The sequence below is a fragment of the Ochotona princeps genome, chromosome 3 (assembly GCF_030435755.1).
Source record: "Ochotona princeps isolate mOchPri1 chromosome 3, mOchPri1.hap1, whole genome shotgun sequence".
Classification (NCBI taxonomy): Eukaryota; Metazoa; Chordata; class Mammalia; order Lagomorpha; family Ochotonidae; genus Ochotona; species Ochotona princeps.
In genome coordinates this window covers 9,796,554-9,817,539 of record NC_080834.1, presented here as the reverse complement: position 1 = coordinate 9,817,539, position 20,986 = coordinate 9,796,554, and the positions used below count along the sequence as shown (strand labels likewise).

General features: G+C 40.5%; 1 protein-coding gene across 2 annotated transcripts in view; it reads right to left on the bottom strand.

The window, feature by feature from the left end:
- The window catches only part of RNF13 (ring finger protein 13), a 78,594-nt gene that overhangs the window by 31,627 nt on the left and 25,981 nt on the right, over window positions 1-20,986 (bottom strand). The window contains exons 3-4 of one of the 2 annotated variants that reach the window (XM_004597700.2): window positions 19,851-19,931; window positions 3,450-3,575 (exon numbers count right to left, since the gene is read on the bottom strand). In XM_004597700.2, coding sequence (XP_004597757.1) covers window positions 3,450-3,575; window positions 19,851-19,931 — 207 coding nt within the window. Of the gene's footprint in view, window positions 1-3,449; window positions 3,576-19,850; window positions 19,932-20,986 lie in introns of those variants that run through there. The other variant, XM_058661428.1, reaches the window with a different exon arrangement.

The following is a 20,986-nucleotide window of genomic DNA, read 5'->3' as shown; positions in this document are numbered from 1 at the left end:
ACAACAAAAAATTAAAATCTCTACTGACCAGGCGGCCAACAATATCACAACCCATGTGAACAGCAGAAAGTTGGAACCAGCTCTCTTTCATCTCTAACTTTAAGTGATCGTCTCCTGGTGACGCTCAATGCTAATGTGGCTGAATGGTTATTTTGCTCATCTTCTTACGGAATGGCTCTTTCTTGTTTCAATCTGCAGCTTTGTGGTGTCTAATTATTTTTGCTGTGAATATTGCCTTTTTGCACTTGTTAGTTATTTGCATCTTTTTCAATAACTTCTTGTGATTTATTAGTTGATCATCCATAAGAGACTGTTTGATTGCTTGTAAACACCTGAGATTGTAAATGCCGCTTTCAACACTGTGAGTTCATCTCAGCAGCAGACAGACCACGGCAATATCTCACCCTGTGCAATACTAGCCTGGGTAAGTTGGAGGCACCAACGTGAGCTAACATTTCAGGACTGGTGGCCAAAGGCCTGGGCATGTGGGCCATCCTCATCTTCAGGGGAGGGCTTATGCAGACTAATCTTTATGACTGTTTCCTTGGTTCCTTCTGGGTGGCAAATACACTGTGGATCTTGGACACATTTGAGCTCAGGTCATCACTGAAGCAGTGATGATAAACGGGCAGCAGATTTGTTGCAAAACTCAACTTTGGGAGCCACCTAGTGCTAAAGTGGTAGAAGTGTCCATACAGGCTCAAGGAAAGTAAGTGGAGTACTTAGACTTCCCAGGACAGGCACAACAAAGCTAGATCCCAAGGACTGGAAAAACTAATTAATCCTTCAATTCTCTTCAATTCTCAGGTGGGAGTCAGAGTTGGGCCTAGTGGCTGAGCCATCAGCTGGGACACCTCTGTACCTGGGTTCCTGCTGCAGGTCTAATCGCAGTTCCAGCTTTCTGCTAACAAACATCTTAGCTGGCAGCAGATGCACTGATGGTTCAAGCGACTGGGTCCCTGCTAGTTATGTGGGAGGCCTGAATTAAGCTCCCGGACCTTGGCGTCAGGCTGGCCCAGCTAAGGCCATAGAGGGTACACGTAACAACCTTGGATGGGAACTCTGCGTGTGTATGTATCTTTCCCTCCTGCATTCTCTGTTACTCTCCCTTTCAAATAAATACTAGCCAAGTAAATTGCAGTAGATTTAAACTGACATTTTTCAAGGGAAGAGTTACAAATGAACAGCTGCAAGAAACATGCTCAACGTCACTAATCATCAAGAACATGCAAATCAAAGGTACAATTAGATATCACCATAACCAGTTACATTAGCTCTTATCAAAGATACAAACGATAACAAGTACAGTAGGAATATAAAGAAAAGGGAACTCTTGCACAATGCTGGTAGGAATGTAAATCAGTACAGCTATTTTGGAAAAAAGTACAGAGCATCCTCAAAAAAAGACAAAAACAAAACAAACAAAAAAAATTAACTACCCTGTGATCCAGCAATCCCAGTACTGGGAATATATTCAAGGGCAATGAAATCAGCTAGTTAGACACCTGCTCCCCCATGTTTACTGCTGCACTATTCACAATAGCCAAGAACTGGAAGCAAACGAAGTTATCTACCAGCTGATGAGAAAAGAAAATGTGATGCATGTAAGCAATGAAATATTATTCAGCCATAAAAGCGGAAATCTGCAACAGCACAGATCTAACTGGAGGTCACCAGGACAACCACCACACGCTCTCACTCAGGTGTGGAATATAACAAACCTAATCTCACAAAAATTAAAATAGAAAGGTTGTCACCAGAAGCTGGTGAGACGATGAGGAGAGGCTGACTAAAAGGTACTAAATTACAGCCAGAGAGCAGAAGTTCTGTGACTCTGTGCAAAGTGGGGTGACATAGGTGATGATGCTGTATACTATTTCTCTAAAAAAGAAAAAACCCAGAAGAAAGGATTTTCAACGTTTCATCATAAAGAAATTCTAAATGTCTGAAGAGATGGGTATATTCACCCTGACGGGGATTATGTCATGTGTGCATGCACAAGCACACCACACAAGCACATCACTTTTATGTCAGATAAAAATATTTAAAATAAGAAACACTGCACATATGCCAGAGTACAGTGATTTTTTTTTTAACATTTTCCTTTCTAACATATGAATGGCTCAATTTAAATCTTTCTGTATGTACATAATGATGTATTTTTAATACTTCATATAAGTAAGCAGATAGCTATTAACATAGTTTGATTTAATAACCTTTATCAATCCCCTAATATGCGCTATGATAAAAGCAGATATATAAATATGAAAACTAAACAGTAAAAGTTCACAAATAAGTAATATTACAATGTGATAGAAGGCAACAAGAGAAATATTTGCTAACGAGGAAGGTGATCACTGATAATTTACTCTGCCAAAGAGGGAATAGAATGAAAATTAAGGCATCAAAGGAAGTGACACCTCCAGGCAACATGTAAATGATGAAACAGAGAAAGGCAGTAAGGCCCATCCTGGACAGAAAAGAACAGGATATGAAAAGGCACACAAGCGCAGTCAGGATGGCAGTAACCACATTTACCATTCAGAGTTAACCATCTCCCCAAAACAGGTTACCAAAGGCCGTACTAGTTACCAAAGGCTGTACTAACTCAGAAATCACATAGCCTAATAGTGTACTAAACCTTGTAATCAACAAGATAAGCTTTAATTTATCTGCAGCAAATTACTTAAATGTCATAATAATACTTTCTTCTAGCTGGATAAATCTAATTATTATAGTTTAGTTCTGCATAAAATTTCTAACAGTATAAATTCGAACTACATCAACAACCCTGAGGAGTAGGAAATCTATTGCACTTGATATCAAAGTACAAATTGGCAACAAAGGCAACTGAGCAACTTGTATAAAACACATACGTGCTATACAATGAGGCTGGTTTTATGATACACTGTTCTACCATTTGAAATGCCAGTTCAGTCCACTTCCACAAGAAGGGACAGAAACAACTTATCACAGAAGTGAAATGCTAACGTCACTGTAGATGAAGGCATGGTGGTCACACTGATATTAAAGGGTCCAGGCATTAAAACTTAAGGGTCAAGGTAAGTTTCTACTCCTATACTAGATCAAGTCAGATTACGTATTTCTAGATGCTCAAACAAACACCTGAAAACTCTGCACACAGCAGCTTATATAATAACTATTTACATCCTTGCATGCTCCTTTCCAATCCTACTAAAATCATGAATGATAAAACAGATACAGCCTTGCACCTGTACGTCCACTAAAAGCTTTCAGTATGATTTGTTATCATCTGTGAGACAAGTAAGTCTTCTGTTTTTCTCGCTTTCTTCATCTTCTTTTCCTTTATTTTATTCTAATCCCTTTATTTCTAACCTGAATAATCATGCAAACTGCCTTTAACATTTTCTGGAACATGAGAGAACTTAAATTACTAATAACCAGCAAGCAAAAATACGAAAAAGTACCTTTATATCAAAATTACAATCAAATCTTCTAATTAACACAATAAACGCGCTGGACGAATTGTCCTTCAGTGGTGGAGGCACTATGGGCTCACAGGCATTCTCTGGCTTGGAGTTTATCAAAAAACCCTGAAAGAGAATGGATAATAGTTATCACTCCAATTTCATTTCACTCAATAAATCTTTTTATTTAATGAGTATTGCATTACATTAGATTATCCAACAACTGTAATTGCTGACAATCTCAGAATTCTAAAAAGAGTATTTTATTTCAAAAGCATTTTGTTTTAAAAAGTAACTCCCATCTTAGTATTAAAAAACGTTTAAAACATATAAGCCAATTAACCTCAAACACAACCACTGTTAACATGTAAATATATGCTTTCCAACGTTTGACCTTTAAAATTATCATCTAGTTTTTAATCAAACAACGAAAATACACATAATAAGTGCTTGTCTGGAAATTTATTTCCAGAACGACTAGCCTGAGACTATAAAGACAGATGTAACAAAGATGTTCACGACTATGTTGTTTTTAATAGCAACAACTGGAAATCATGCACACACCAGTAAGGCAGCTATTACATCAACACAGCAGCAAGATAATACACCCATTTTAAACATGAGGCATAAATACATACATCACTTGAAAAGATGTCTGCAAGATAACTGAGTTTAAAAAGCAAACAGTAAATTGTTTTCCCAGGAATACAAGACGGTCTGACATCAGAAAACATGTTAATATAAAATGTTATATCACGACATTAAAAATTTTAAAACCAAATTATTTTTTTTTTAATTATTTATTATTTAACTTCAGTAATTACATTGTATTATGTGACACAGTTACATAGATACTTGGGTTCTCCCCACCCCTCCCCAAACCCTCCCCCCATGGTGGATTCCTCCACCTTATTGCATAACCACAGCTCAAGTTCAGTTGAGATTTCCCCATTGCAAGCGTATACCAAACATAGAGTCCAGCATCTTATTGTCCAGTCAAGTTCAACGGTTTCTTAGGTATACCCTCTCTGGTCTGATGACAGAGCCAGCAGAGTATCATCCCAGTCAATTGAAAGCTCCAACATACCATCAGCAAAAATTTACATCATTATGGAATTAATTGACATAGTAATGAGTAACCAATATGTTAAAAGTAAATGCGGTAAAACCAAATTATTATCTGAAGAGATATAAAAATAAATGCACACAGATGATCTAATTCATATAAGAGACATAATTAGCAATTAAAGCTACTATGCAATGATGTGGTATTATTTCAATATGATATTTGGGTTGGTCACACCAACTGTCAAAATATGGCAATTCCTCCTGACTTAAATGACATTGATTGTGATAGGGAAGATTTTGGGAAAATAATACAACTCTCCTTCCTTTACTCATAGGGTAGCTCTTCTTCTTAACCCCATAAAGGATAGGCTCTTCAGGGAAAAAGAACCGTAGTCATCCTTCCACTAATGAGTATCTGTTTCTCTCTTCTTAAATTTACACATTGCACAAACTGCAGTAAAGCTTTTTCAACATACTTATAATACCAATTCATCTCAGGCCATAAAACATCAAGAAGGCATATAACTTAAAGTAGACAGTATGAACCATGGCCAAATTCCCCATGTCTAGATGACAACTTCATCACGAACGTCATCTGTCTGAAAGCAATTTAAATACACATCCCAATTTCAGAGATGCTAAAGTGTGTAGTAATAACACGCATCTTAGAATCAATGAAACATGGTATACACAGAAATCCAAATAAAAAAGGAAAACAGTACACTCACATGAAAAGTAAAACAATTGACAAACAGAATCCTACATTATACTAAGTCCTCTTGCAGATTCTTTTTCTCAGTTTATATTGCGAGACACATTCATACTGCTAAAATATATTTATCGAATCTTTCACTTTTTTCTCTCAAATATTCCATTGTGTGAATGCCTTTTTTTTTTTAACTATTGATGAGCACTTGGATATTTCATAATTTTCGGGGCTATTGCAAATGATATCATTAAAAACATTCTAGAACAAGTGTTTTTGTGAACACATGTGTGGGGAGCGGCCAACCCCACGCGTATGAGGGGCTGTTGCAAGATGGCGGCTGGCCGGGGGCCAGGAGGTGGGATTTGTCCCACCAGTAGGCAAACAGGAAGTCGCAGAGATAGGCTAATGCCCCCCCACTGCGATTGCTGGACTATCAGATAGCGCCCAGTGGACCCACAGGGAGAAGTGATTGGTGGAGAACTGTATATAAACAGCCCGCTTTCGGCAATAAACCTATTTGGTTTGCCTGCCCCTTTTCGTTCGTTCGCCGCCTTTTTGGTTCAGTTTTTCGTACGTTCGCTTGTGTGTGCGTTCATTCGGTATGTGTGTACCGGTTGCGGTGGCGGTTCCTGTTTTTTCCAGGCCCTCAAGATTCCACATCATTTTAACGTCGCTGCAGGGTGGCGACACACATGTACACATGTACTAAATATATACATAGATGTATAATCACATGATATCAGGTCAGAGTATCAAATTTAAATCAATATTTCCAAGTAGTTTTCCAAAGTAGATTAGATTATCAACTTTTATTGGAATAGCCAAATAACATGCTCATAAAGTAAGTTTATTCATATTTGAATAGGTTTATTCATATTTGAGTGCTTCAAAAAACAGAACTGTACAATATTTCAACATGCTATAGAACCAACTGCTTTTGCTGAAAATGTTTATTGATTAATAGATAATTAAGAGACCATTTAAAATGGTATTTCTTATAAAGAGCCTTAGATTTTCCCTTCATTCAGCTAGTACTTAATGGCAGGAGCTACAATAAGTAAATTAATAATATAATGACAGTACTTAAAAAAAACTGGAGGCAAGCACGGCGGCACAGCAAGCTAATCCTCCAAACTAATCCTCCAAACTATGGTGCCAGCACCCAATATGGTGCTGGTTTGTATCCTGGTCGCTCCACTTCCCATCCAGTTCCCTGCTCGTGGCCTGGGAAAACAGAAGAAAATAGCCAAAGTCCTTGGAGACCTTCACCCAAACAGGAGATCCAGAAGAAACTCCTGACTCCCAGCTTTGGATCAGCTCAGCTCTGGTCAGTGCAGCCATTTGTGGAATGAACCAGTGGATGGAAGCCCTTCTCTCTCTCTCCCCCTTCTCTATAAGACTTCCCTTTCCAATAAAAATAAATATATTTTTAAAATTGGAAGCAAGGCAGCAGAGGATCTTGTGTGGACCCCTGCTACCTGGAAGAAGAAGCTCCTGGCACCTGGCTTCGGCCTTGACCCAGCCTGGCCATTGCACCAGCTTTGGTAGTGAATCCAGAGGATGAAAGATCTCTCTCTTTCGGTTTCATTGTCTCTTTCTCTCCCTCTGTCTTTCCCTCTCCTCTCCTCTTTCTAACTCTTTCAAATAAATAAACCTTTAAAAAAAAAAGACTATAGAAGTGCAAGTGGGAAGTGGGGGAGGGTGGTAACTGGTGGAATTGTTTTCTTAATGAAAACCTAACATTATCAGTTGATTATTAATAACTGTAGTAACAGCAAGCAGTTAACAAATTTCACATTTGTTAAATCCATGGCCCTCAAAACTGTGTGTCAAGTACTGTACCCTGAAATACATACATTTCGATTCATTTTGGCAGTAAATATGATTACCATCATCTCTATTTCATAGATAACATAAGTTAAATGTCAAAAAGTTTAGGAAACAAGTCCAGGGCTAAACACAGCAGCCATGCAATCCCAGATACCTGACTCCAGACCTGTGTATTCAAGAACTACTCAGTACAACTCACCAAACTAACACACACAATGAACAGCAAGAAGAGAAATGCACACTTACAAAAACAAGCAAATGTATGACTCCAAAGTTTGACACAAACAATTGAAATCATGATGTCAATGGAGCCTCTGTCACAACTTTCACACTCAGATATAGACCAAAAAGAGTTACACAACCACAGTGGCTTAATTTTCCTAATCTGAGACAGATTGTTTATTTCAACAACTTCCTAGAATATTAAACATATCATATAAGCACTGGTTCAATTCTGGCTGCTTGACTTCAATCTAGCTCTCTTCTAGCAGACAGGAAAGCAGTGGAAGATGGCTTAATGACTTGGGACCCTGACACCCATGTGGTAGACCCAGATGAAGCTCTTGGTTCCTGCCTTCAATTTGGCCCACACGTAGTCACTACAGCCATTTGCAGAACAAACTAGAGGATGGGATACCTGTCTGTCTCTCCCTCTCTCTCCATAACTCCAACTTCAGAGTAAATAAATCTTCAAAAAAAAAAATCTAATCCAAAATCTATCAGTAATTTCACACATAGGTCACATTTAATTTCTTTTTCACAAATAGTTGGAGATCAACATTATGTATTACAACATCTTTTAATCAGTTGTTGATATGAAATTAAATTTCTTTAGTACTGTCCTCTAAATAAACTGGTCTCATTTCACAAGGATACTGTTTAAGCAGCAAAGGGGTAGGAACTTGCAGACCCAATATGGAAAGCCGAACTACAAACAACATTCCATTGCAACTGCAGAGAATCGAAAGGTTGTAAGAAAGGTGTGGTGTCTGACCTGTATCTCAAACTTACTATATTTTAGCTCTGTCACAAAGCAAAGTAGTCTGAAACCTGTTAAATGTCTATTGATGCGTTGCTATAAGACTGAATTCAATTTCTGGTAAATTTACTAGAGCTGTTATAATAAATATTTACACATGTTGCTAGGAATGGGTAATTTTCTTTTTCCCTGTCAGAAATCAAGGGTAAAATATCACTACACCAGCTTTTGTAAGATTCCTATCTCCTACAAACTCGATAACCAGAAAATTATTTTAATTAAAAATTTTATTCATTGAATTAGACTTTGGATTTTAATAAAAACGAACTCTAAGATACTTCAAAACAAGCTCATTAATAAAAACATTAAAAGAATATTTTAAAAGTTCAATCCTAATAGCTAAAATAACTACATAATTTTTTAAAATCTGATTACTAAGTCCAAAAAGGATTATAAACAAAATCTGTTCTATATTAACATTCTAAGAATTTGAAGGCTTTAATAATAAATCAAAAGTTTCTTAAGTACACTCGGTTAAAAAAAGGGGGGGGATAAGTAAAGCACAAAGATTTTAAGATTTTAAGATGACACCTGCTGCCATGTGCACCATCCAACCCAGAGGGAGAGGTAGGAGAGGGCCATGCCATCAGGACTCACTGTCAGCTTTGGCCTCCCCATTCCCCACCACCATGCATGTCAGCAGTGGGGTGGGGCGGACTGCCCAGGAAAGGGGGTCTGGGGACAAATTAGAATAGCAGCTACCACGGGCTTGTTTGACATGAATGGAGTGACTTCAGGGGCTTCTGTGGACCAGGCCACTGCATTTGCAGATAATCGGGGAAGCCGAGACAGGGTAGATCAGACAGACCATTTCAGAGGGCCTATCCATATCAGTCTAAACACACAACAGCCAGGACTGGGAGTAGATCAGCCCAGGCTAAATTGCAACAGCCACTGGTACTGAAAGCAGTGCTTAGGGTTGAGTTTTCTGACTAGGCTGCAGCATCCTCAGTGTATCAGAGCTGAGAGAAGGCTGAGCTGATCTAGCCCACAGCACCCATGAAAGCTGAGACTGGGAATGGGCAGAGCTGTCATAAGCCACAGCACCTGCTGGCAAAAGCTGAAACTGGGGATGAGCCAGACCACAGCACCTACTGGCACAAATGAGAGAGCTGGGGTTAGTTGTTGGCTGGGCTGAGCTAGGCCACAGTATCCACTGGTGCATATGAAAACCAACACTGGGGGCAGGCTGGGATGAGCTAGGTTGAGCTGGGATGGGTTAGGCCGCAGCACCCACCTACAAATGCAAAACCTGGAACTGGGCCAGGTCAGGAAAGGAGAGGGAGAAGGATCGATACCAATCTTTCTTCTGCTGGTTCACTCCCAAATGGCCCCAGTGGCTGGGACTGAGCAAGGCAACAGCCAGGAACACGGAATTTCATCCAGGTCTCCCATGGAGGTGGCAGGAATCCAATCATGCAGTCTATCTTCTGATGTCCTTCCAGGCGTATTAGCACAAGCTGGACAGGAAGACTAGCCAGGACTCAAAAGCAATGCTCTTATGGAATGCCAGCATCACATGAGGCAACTTAAAAGTGTTACGTCAAGACACTATCCCAGAGCTCAGATTTATAGACTGTCAACATACAGCTTTAACTAAACTCAGTCACCTTAATAATAATGTCACATGAGACTTTGAGGGTATGTTATACAAGAACCTGAAAATTAGCATTTATCCATTGCTGAGATTTGTTTACTTATATTAGAAAGCCAGATTTACAGAGCGAAGGAGATAAACAGAAAAAGATCTTCCATTCACTGCTTCACTCTCCAAGAGGCCGGAACGGCCAGAGCTGAACTGATTCGAAGCCAGGAGCTGTTTCTGGGCCTCCCACACGGATGCAGGGTTCCAAGGCTTGGGGGCATGCTCCACTGTTTTCCCAGGCCTCAAGCAGGGAGCTGGCTCAGAAGTGGAGCAGCCATGACACAAACCAGTGCTCATATGGGACACTGCAACTGGAGGTGAAGATTAGCCAGTTGAGCCATTGCACTTGCCCTTGAGCCAAACTTCTGTTTCCCAAACATGATGGTAAAACAGTACCTGGTTTTACACTCCTGCTTTAAACAACCAGAAAGTCACACGAAAAGATGGTAGCACCAGTTTTCAGACATTGGACAACGGTATAGCACAGAATGTCCCAAGAAGAAGGAAATAAATGAAATGATCCATACAAATGCTTCAGCTTATTACTTATTTTAGGCCTTAATACAAGGCAGAGGCACCTGGTGCTCTGACCAGGCTGAGATAAAGTCCAGAGCTTACAGAGGGCCTGAACAGTCCAATTCTGTGGGGCAGAATACTTGGAGAGAGGGAGTTGGAGACAGCGGTTCCAACAGAACTGCTCAAGTCTTTGTGATGGTCATATGTGTGTGAGGAATTTACTAAAACTAAGGAAAGAACCATCAGAAAGTAAATGGAACAATCCCTGGAGCTCATACAAGTCTATGGCTAGTTTATGCTCCTACAAGGCACAAAAAACCTCCTAATACTCATGCAGAAATCATAAGGGTACTGAGTTGGAGTAGGCCAAACCAGCCTTAAAGCCTTTACAGCAAATGAAAATAGAAACATAAGCCAGGAATATTTGTGGGACATAGCTGAAACATCACCCAGGGCAGTAAATATCTATATTAACTTACATCTAAAGAATACAGAAAAGAATATATTTAGATTCAAAATAAAATTTTAAAAGAAATGCTTTAGTCCTTAAGGTGTGTATTACTAAGAATGAGTTAGACGAGCTTATCAAGGCTGAATTACTTGCCAGCAACAGAACCAGAAGCCCAGTAGCTCTGATGCAAAAGGCCATTACTCTTCCTGGGCTACACAAGGTCAAAATGAGACTCTACCTTTCACCAGTCTCAGTCCAGAGCTCTAATAATGTTGGTACATGCAAACATAATTAACACTTCTATGATATAGTTCATAGAAGGTAATTATTAACATTTATTTATCGTTTTTTTTGTCCTCTCAATTCAGTTTCTTATTTTCGTCTATGATGTCAGCTTATTTCATTAGGTTGTGTAAGTCTGTGAAGTAACTTACAGGAAATTTCTATTTCAAGTCACTTGACATTGTTGACGCCAACTATCACGCAATCAGACCAAAGTCTTATAAGGCAGATATCTGTTTTACAAAAGACCCTTTAATTTTTAAGATGCTGATGTGCATTCCACTGGTGATTGATGTTGCTATTGGGTCAAACCCATAGGTGAAAAAAAAACGATGCTTCTTTTCCCCATAACACACAGTCTCCTCAAATTTCAGATATGTGCCATTACAAAGCAAATCTTTTTAGCAGCTATTGCATAATGACCTGCACCAAAAACCACAAGCAACATATCTGACATAAAAGCATTAGAGTTTGATTTCAGAGAGAAAGGTCAGGGAGTAGCAGTCAGAACAAAAGTGTACACTGACTGGAGAAGCAGCTAATAATCATGAGCTCGTGAGCTTCATGGTTCTGTCTGAACAAAACAACTGCTGGCTTTGCATCTCCAGTCGGATGACCAGCTCCAAAGGGACAGTTAGTGCATGGAATAAGCTAGCCATGAAAGTCTGCAGACTGACACAGAGGCTGGTTGTTCTCCAATCTACTTTCTCCTGTCAGCAAAACAAATCCTGAAGCTACTGGACCTTTCTCCCTCAGCTTTTCCCCACACGGTCTTCCTGGCCAAGCAGAAAACAGATGATATAAAAGTAACTGTAGGCAGCAAAGTTCAGCTATTGGGTTCTTAAATGGGGCTTCCCATGTTCATTAAAGTAATGAACAGCCTGAGGAACGTATTGTTCAACACATTCAGTTGTTCAATATGTCCACAATACTTCCACCATTTCTATCTCTAACTTTTGGCTAACATTCAACTTTACTAAATTCCAGGCCAATTACTGCTGAAGAGTTAGAGATCAAGATTGTGCCCTTAAGAAACAGACCCTGGGCCCGGCAGAGTGGCCTAGCGCCTAAAGTCCTCGCCTTGAAAGCCCCGGGATCCCATATGGGCGCCGGTTCTAATCCCGGCAGCTCCACTTCCCATCCAGCTCCCCGCTTGTGGCCTGGGAAAGCAGTTGAGGACGGCCCAAGGCTTTGGGACCCTGCATCCACGTGGGAGACCTGGAAGAGGTTCCTGGTTCCTGGCATCGGATCGGCGCGCACCTGCCCGTTGCGGCTCCCTTGGGGAGTGAATCATCGGATGGAAGATCTTCCTCTCTGTCTCTTCTCTCTGTATATCTGACTTTGTAATAAAATAAATAAATCTTTAAAAAAAAAAAAATTGTGCCCTTAAGAAACAGATACCCTGGGCCAGGCACCATGGCCTAGAGGCTAAAGTCCTCGCCTTGAATGCCCCGGGATCCCATATGGGCGCCCGTTCTAATCCCGGCAGCTCCACTTCCCATCCAGCTCCCTGCTTGTGGCCTGGGAAGGCAGTCGAGGACGGCCCAATGCATTGGGACACTGCACCGGTGTGGGAGACCTGGAAGAGGTTCCTGGTTCCTGGCTTCGGATCGGCACGCACCGGCCCGTTGCAGCTCACTTGGGGAGTGAATCATCGGACGGAAGATCTTCCTCTCTGTCTCTCCTCCTCTCTGTATATCTGATTTTGTAATAAAAATAAATCTTTAAAAAAAAAAAAAAGAAACAGATACCCTGAGGTGGGCATTGTGGTAATACAGTTGGTTCGGCCACCTCCTGGGGCACCATAATCCATAAGCATGACTTTTCAAGCCCTGGCTACTGCGATTCTGATTTGGCTTTCTGCTAATATGGTTGGGAAGACAGCACATAACAGCCCTAGTGCTTGGACCCATGCCACTCATGTGTAAAACTTGGATGGAGTTCAACTCAGCCAAGCCCAAACTGTTGCAACCATGTGGGCATGAATCAATGGATGGATGGTATCTCTCATTCTCAATCTCTCTGTAATGTTCTGCTTTTCAAATAAAGAAATACATGTTTAAAATACAGGATGGGGATTACAAGATTCTTCCTGAAAAATTCCTCCGGGTCTCCAATGTGGGTGCAGGGTCCCAAAGGCTTTGGGCCGTCCTCGACTGCTTTCCCAGGTGACAAGCAGCAGGGAGCTGGATGGGAAGCAGGATCACCAGGGTAGAACCGGCGCCCATATGGGATCCCAGCATGTAGAAGGCGAGGACTATAACTGTAGGCTATCACACTGGACCTGCTTAATCTTACTGATAATCCAGGAAACACCAAACAAACAATAAAAACAATAAGAGTCACATCCATCAGGATAGTCAAATTTAATTATCAGTGAAGATGTGACAAAACAGTAGCAATTGAGTTTAATTTTATTTATAGAGGGAGGGAAAAATATAAGGTTACAAAACCAAACGCAAAAACCTTCTGGAAGGTCTAAGGAAGACTCCATGATGGATAATCACAGAAAAAGGAACTCATACACCAACCACAACAACCTTTCCAAACGAATACCTTGAAAACAACACCTTAGGTAGGACTTGTTTCATACCATGATAGTCTTGCTCAAGGAATGACTGGTTTATTTGTCTCCTGTTTGATCTGAAGTTAAAAAAGAACCTTAGCCCTTGGTGCACACAGAGCATATGGCAGCCCATCGGGGCCTGCAGAAAGCATCCGGTACCACAGCAGAGAATGGAGAACAGAACGTACTAGACAACTACCCCAGCCAAATGATGACAGCAAATGGAGACACTAAAGTAGGCTATGTCAGCCAATGGACATTGGAAGCCTTTCCTCATCCACAGATCAGTGAGATCGAGAGCATTTCATAGTTACCACATCTACCGGGCAGAACTCCCACAGCATGCACCACATCAGGACCCTGGGTTGATACTTGGTTCCCCATCCCCAGGTACTGGGGCGGTTGGGAGGCTTGGTACGGCTTCTCCCCTTATCTCTTCCCTAACCCCAGAAACGGGAAGAAGAAACAGAAAATCTGGAAACAATGATCGCACTCACTTTTCCCTAACCCTGGGTCCTTCCCACCCTGATCAACTGTGTAAACATCATATAAAAAAGATCCTAAGCATACTTAAGGTGACTTCTATCAATAAGAGGTATAGAGGTAAAACACCCAAGTCTATTAGCATATTAACATATGTTATTTACAAGGTTTTCAAAGCATATAAATCCCTTTTTTACTTTTATATATTTATTTTAGTAACATAAAAAGATTTCATGTAGCTCATAGATAAAATTCGAAGAATACAATGATACTTCCCTCCCTATTCCTTTCTTTCTTTCTTATCTTTTAATTTATTCTATAGTCATAGGCTTAACGAGTTCCGCAAGTAGAAAATAGAAAGACTATTATCCAGCAGGAATACAGATGAGGGCTGTAAACAGCAATCAGACCCCTAGATGTCCATCTCACTTATATACTGAATTTCTGGTACTCTGTGTATCATTAGCTATCTCAAATCAAAGAAAACATGTGATATTTGTCTTTCTGGATCTAGCTTCTTTTGTTAAGCATAATGGTCTCCAGTTGCATACACTCTGTTGCAAAAGACAGGACTTCACTCTGTGTGTGTTTCTGTGGGTGTACCCCATTCTCTCTATCCAGTCAGCAGCTGATGGATATCTAAACTGATTCCATAATTTAACTTTCGTGAGTTAAGCTGCTATAAACATGGGGGTATAGGTAGCTTACTTGCTGATTTCATTTCCTTTGGGTGTATTTCAAGGAATGGGATGACCAAGTAACACGGCATAGCTATTTCTGGGGGAAACTCCACATCGTCTTCCCACCAACATAGCAGTGTACTTTTCCCTGTACAAAATTGCCAGCATTTGCTATCTGCTGACTTTTGGATGAGATATTCTAACTGGGGTGATTTCTCATTGTGGTTTTGGATCCATTGGCTATTTATATTTCACAGGATGCATGTTTTTTGAGGTAAGAAAATGGCGCAGACATAATTTGGATCAATGTTTTTCTACTGGGACTTTTAACATCAATAAACATATAATACCAAAGCACAAATTTCATAATACTTAACCCTGATGAGGGAAGTATTATTAATTTGCATAAATAAGGTGCAATTCTCTGGTTAGGAATTTTTAAAATTTTTTTAACTTATTTTCCATTATACAGTTTTGCAGGTACAGGGCTTCCCCATCCTCTTCCCCATCCTCAGTGTCCCCTGCATTTTGCAATAATATATTCCTTCAGCTATAACCACACCTACAACATTCTGCTCTACAGGTGTGTCATGACATTGTAGGTGCAATGGTGCAGAACCTCACATCTTGTTAGGCTTATTAACTGTTTCATTGGGAGTCTTATCTTTGTTCTGCACTAATCCAGTCTCCATCACACTGCTCATTTATGACAATATATGTGTGAACTTATTTACATAAATATCTTGTCTTGTATTTTGTATGAAGGTTATCTTGTATCAGAGGGAACATATGATATTTGTCCTTTTGAGATTGGCTTATTTCATTGTGTACAATGGTCTCCAGTTGGGATCACTCTGTTTCAAATGGTAGAATTTCATTCTTTTTAATGGCTGAGTTGTATTCCATAGAGCAGATGTATTACAGTTTCTTTATCCAACCCTCTTTCAATGGCAATCTATGTTGTTTCCATGTCTTTACTGTTGTAGACTGTGCTGTTACAAATACAGAGATGCAGGTTGCTTTCTCATATGTAAGTTTCCCTTCTTTTGGATATACTCCCAGGAGTAGGATTACTGGGAGACCATATGGTAGGTCAATTTTCAGTTGTCTGAGAACTCTGAATATTGTCTTCTACAGTGGCTGCATTAGCCTACACTTCCACCAACAGTGGCACAGGATACCATTTCCCCCCTCATCCTTGCAAGCAGGTGTTATTCGAAGAATTCTGCATGTAGGTCATTCTCATTAGAGTTGGGTGGAACCTCAACGTAGTTTTTATTTGTATTTCCCTTATTGCTAGAAAACCTGAGCATTTTTTCATTTCTATCAGCCACCTGAATCTGTTCTTTTGAAAAAAATGCCTGTTCACTTCCTTCACCCATTTGCTAATTAGTTTGTTTTGCTGTTGTGTTTCTGGAGCTCTTAGTAAAGCCTGGATATTATTCCCCTAACTATTGTGTAATGTGCAAACATTTTCTCCCATTCTGTTGGCAGACTTTTTACTTTGTTGACAGTTTCCTTTGCTGTACAGAAGCTTCTTAGTTTGATGTAGTTCCACTTGTTTACTTTAACTTTGACTGCCTGTGCTTTTGGTGACCTTTCCAGGAAGTATTTGCCTATTCCTGTATCTAGCAGGTATCTAAGCTTCCTTAGCTTTCTTCTAATACTTTGATGGTTTCTGGGTGTAAAGAGAAGTCTTTTACTCATTTAGATTTGAACTTGTATACTGTGAAAGGTGGGAATCTTATTTCTAACTTCTACATGCAGCTATCCAACTGTTCCAACATTTGTTGAAAGGATCAACTTTTTCCCTGGGTTATTTTTCCATTCTCTTGCTGAAGATAAGTTGGATCTTCTGGGACTTGTATTCTGTTTCACTGGTCTTCCTCTCTGTTTCTGTCCCAGTACCAGACTAATATGTCTTAGGATCTGGAATTGTGACTCCTCCTGCTTGATTTTTATTCTTCAGGATTGTTTTGAACGTTTGTGGTCTCCTGTGTTTCCAGATGAATTTTTGAATCATTTTTTCTAGCTCTGTTCGTGGTATTTAAATTGGGATCACATTAAATCTGTATATTACTTTCAGTAACAGACATTTTAATAATGTTGATTTTACCAATTCATGTTTATGTGTTTAACAATGAGAAGCAGTAATACAATGCAGAAAGTTTTAAAAACAATATTAAATCTTTAAAAAAAAGTATAGGATGGCATTATGGCAAAGTGAGTTAGGCCACTATCTGTGATAACCTACATGTATCGTCAAAACACAGGCTTGAACCCCCCACTGCTCTGTTTCCGATCCGGTTTTCTGCTAATGCACTGAGGAAAGTAGTAAATGATAGCCCAAGTGTTTGGGTCCCGGTTCCCACTCTGGGAGATTCAGATGAAGCTCCAGCCTCCTAGCCTCGGTCTGTGACGGTCCTGGTTGTTGCAGCCATTTGGGGAGTGAATCAGCAGGTAGAGGATCTCTCTGTGTCCCTCTCCCTTTGAACCTCCTCTCTCTCTGTCACTCTTTCAAATAAATAAATAAATAAATTAGTAAGCAACCAAGCAAGCATGTTAATATCCCTCCCAGAGTTGCTTGCCATCTGAGTCAAAAACAACAGGTTTCAGGCCCAGTGCAGCGGCTCAAGTCTTCTCTTTCAAGCAGCAGGATACAAGATGGGCACCAGTACATGCCCCAGATGCTCCACTTCCCATCCAGCTCCCTGCTTGTGGCCTGGGAATGCAGCAGAGGACGGCCCAAAGCCCTGGGATCCTGTACCCACATGGGAGACCTGGAGGAGGCTCCTGACTGCTGGCTTTGTTGTGGCCATTGAGCAGTGAGCCAACTAATGGAAGATCTTTCTCCCTGTCTCTCCTCTCTCTGTAGATGTCCCTTTTCAGTTGAAATAAAGAAATAAATCATAAGAAATAATAACAGGTTTAAGGCTGGCACCATGGCTTAACAGACTAAGCCTCTGCCTGCAGCACCAGCATCTCACATAGGCTCTGGTTCTCGTCCCAGTGGTTCCACCTCTGATCCATCTCCCGGCCAAGAGCCTAGGAAACCAGTAGAGGAAGGCTCAAGTCCTTTGGCCCCTACACCCACATGGGAGACTCGGCTGAAAATCTGGCTCCTGGCTTTGGATTGGCACAGCTCTGACCAATGCAGCAAACTGAGGGTGAATCAGCTAATGGAAGACTTCCTTGTTTCTCCCTCTGTTCCTGTAACTCTGCCTTTCAAATAAAATTAAATCCTTAAAAAAATACAATAAAAAGTATAACAGGTTTATTGCACTTCAACAGGGAATTTTAAGAAAATTAGAAACGGAACATTCTGTGGTAAAAAGGTACAGATTTCATGTATTCCAAATTACAAAAATCTCATATCATCATGGAATGCAGGATTTTCCAACTATACCTTCATAGGTAGAAGAAGATAAAAATGTCTAACTAGAGAAAAATTGTTCTGAAACTTTAAATAATAAGATAAGAGACAAGCTGAGATAATTATTTGAAGCAAACATACCAATAAGCAAACGCATAACACCAATATGTAAAGAAGTTCCACAAATCAGTAATACAGGCATCTTAATTTTTCAATGGGCAAACAGCATCATCTAATCATTCATTCTCATTTTCTGAGAAAGCAACACTAAAAAGTTCCGTATCAGCAGATATGTTTCAATCAAAATAGCAAAATCTTGGTAGTATCTAAGTACTACAGACAGTATGGGGGGAAAAGCCTCAGTTTCCATTGATGGAATTTCAAATTGTCCCAAAATTCTGGATGGAAACCAAGAAACCAACAGCATTACATTGACTCTCTATTAAAAGATTTATTTAGGGCCTGGTGGTGTGGCCTAGCAGCTAAAGTGCTTGCCTTGAATGCACCAGGATCCCATATGGGCGCTGGTTCTAATCCCAGCAGCCCCACCTCCCATTCAACTCCCTGCTTGTGGCCTGGGAAAGTAGTCAAGGACAGCCCAATGCCTTGGGACCCTGCACCCACATGGGAGACCTGGAGGAAGTTCCTGGCTCCTGGCTCCAGTTCGGCACAGCATCAGCCGTTGTGTTCACGTGCGGAGTGAATCATCAGACCGAAGATCTTCCTCTCTGTTTCTCCTCCTCTCTGTATATCTGACTTTCCAATAAAAAGAAATAAATCTTCAACAACAACAAAAAATATTTATTTAGCCCCTGTACGATGGCCTAAGTGGCTAAAGTCCTCACCTTGAGCATGCCGAGATCCCATATGGGCACCGGTTCTAATCCCAACGGCCAGTCTTTCCATCCAGCTCCCTGCTTGTGGCCTGGGAAAGCAGTTGAGGGCGGCCCAAAGCCTTGGGACCCTGCACCCACGTGGAAAACCATGAAAAGCTCCTGGCTCCAGGGTTCATATCGGCACAGCACTGGCCAATGTGGTCACTTGGGGAGTGAATCATCGGACGGAAGATCTTCCTGTCTCTCCTCCTGTCTCTATGCTTGACTTTGCAATAAAAATAAATAAATCTTTAAAAACAAAAGATTTATTTATTTGCATGAAAGACACAGTGAAAGAAAGTGGGAGAGACAAAATTATCTTCCCACCTCTATCTCACTCCGCAGATGGTCATAATAACTAGGCCTGGGTCAGCCCCAAGCAGGAACTGCACCTTGGTCTCCCTGCAGGGTGGCAGGGCCCAAGAACTTGGGCCATACTCTGCTACATTACCAAGTGCACTCGCAGGAAGCCTGATCGGAAGCGAGGTAGCCAGTCCTGAACCTGGTGTTCTGACACAGGCGTCAGCACTGCAAGTGTCAGCTTAAACTTTTATGCCACAACACTAGCACCATGACAAAATTCTAAATGTGCACTCCACAAATATAATCTTAAATTTTGAAAGGTATCCTACAGGAAGCATTCATTACCTAGGAAAACGGTTCTGAGATATATACTAAAATGTTATCCGTGGCTAATTTGCAAGATAGAAATCCCAGGTGATTTTTTCTTATTTTTGTATCTTCTGAACAGTCTATACCTTTAGAAAAGACAACACATGCACTTCACAATAGTAAACTGTAAGAAATGTTTTCACTTGTTAATCAAGATGACCTAAAACTCAGTAGATAAATTGTGACTTTGTCATGGATCATTATTTTCTTACCTTTAAACCTTCTGTTGGAAGTCTATAACCAAATCTTGCTGGGAGATCATCAAATGTCTGAGATGCATTTTCAAAATCATACTAAATAGAAAATTGAAAAGAACCTAGTTAAAAGCCAGTTTACACATAACACTAAAAACATAAGATTTCTTAAAAGTATACAAAATTTCATCTTTATATTCTTATTTACTATCAGCTTATAAGAAAATGAAAATTGAAACTATGCATCCAATAAAGCAGCAAGGAATATAAACAAGTTACAACATATAAAACTGCTGGAATCTGACTCTGGTTTCATAGATTATATTTGAGCAGCAATAATTCTACAACATCAAAAAAAACTAAGGTTTTCTGACTTTTCCTTCAGACAATTCCCTACCAAAGAATTTTCTAAACTAATCAATTTTTCCCCTCTTCGTTATAAGAGTCTCATATAATTAAAGAGATGTATAGATGCTGCCTCTAGCCATAAATGATGATGTTCCCACAGGGAAAAGAAATAGCATCAAATTATACTCTTAGGCATTATCAGTTTTGAGATAAAGTGAACATTTTTACCCAGAGCTGAAAAATGAAACTACTAATCTCCATGAAGTCAATATATAAATACGGGGCTGGTGAGGCACAGTAGGTATAAATGCTGTCTGCTATGCCAGCATCCCTATGGGAGCTGGTTTGTGTTCTGACAAGCTCACGTTCAATCTAACAGCCTGCTAATGGCCTAGCAAAAGCAGTACCAGATGGTCCAAGTAATTCAGCCTCTGCTGCCCACATGGGAGATCCAGGGGACGTTCCTGGCTCCTGGTTCTGGCCTGGCCCAGCTCTGGACACTGCAAACTGTGTTCAGAATACTGCAGAAGAGAATCAGTGGATGGACAGAAAACCATTCTGTCTGTCTCTTTGTGTCTCTCTTTCTCTCTCTCTCCCTCTCTCTCCCTCCTTTCATTCCTCACTTACTCCTCTTCCCTCCTCCCTCTCTGTAACTAACTGTTAAATCAGTAAATCTAAATATAGAAAACTGTATTCAGTTTCCAGCCCTGCGAATTGCTCTGTGCCTAAATCCTCATCTTGCAAATGCTGGGATCCCATATGGGCACCACTTCATGTCCCCGCTGCTCCACTGCCCATCCAGCTCC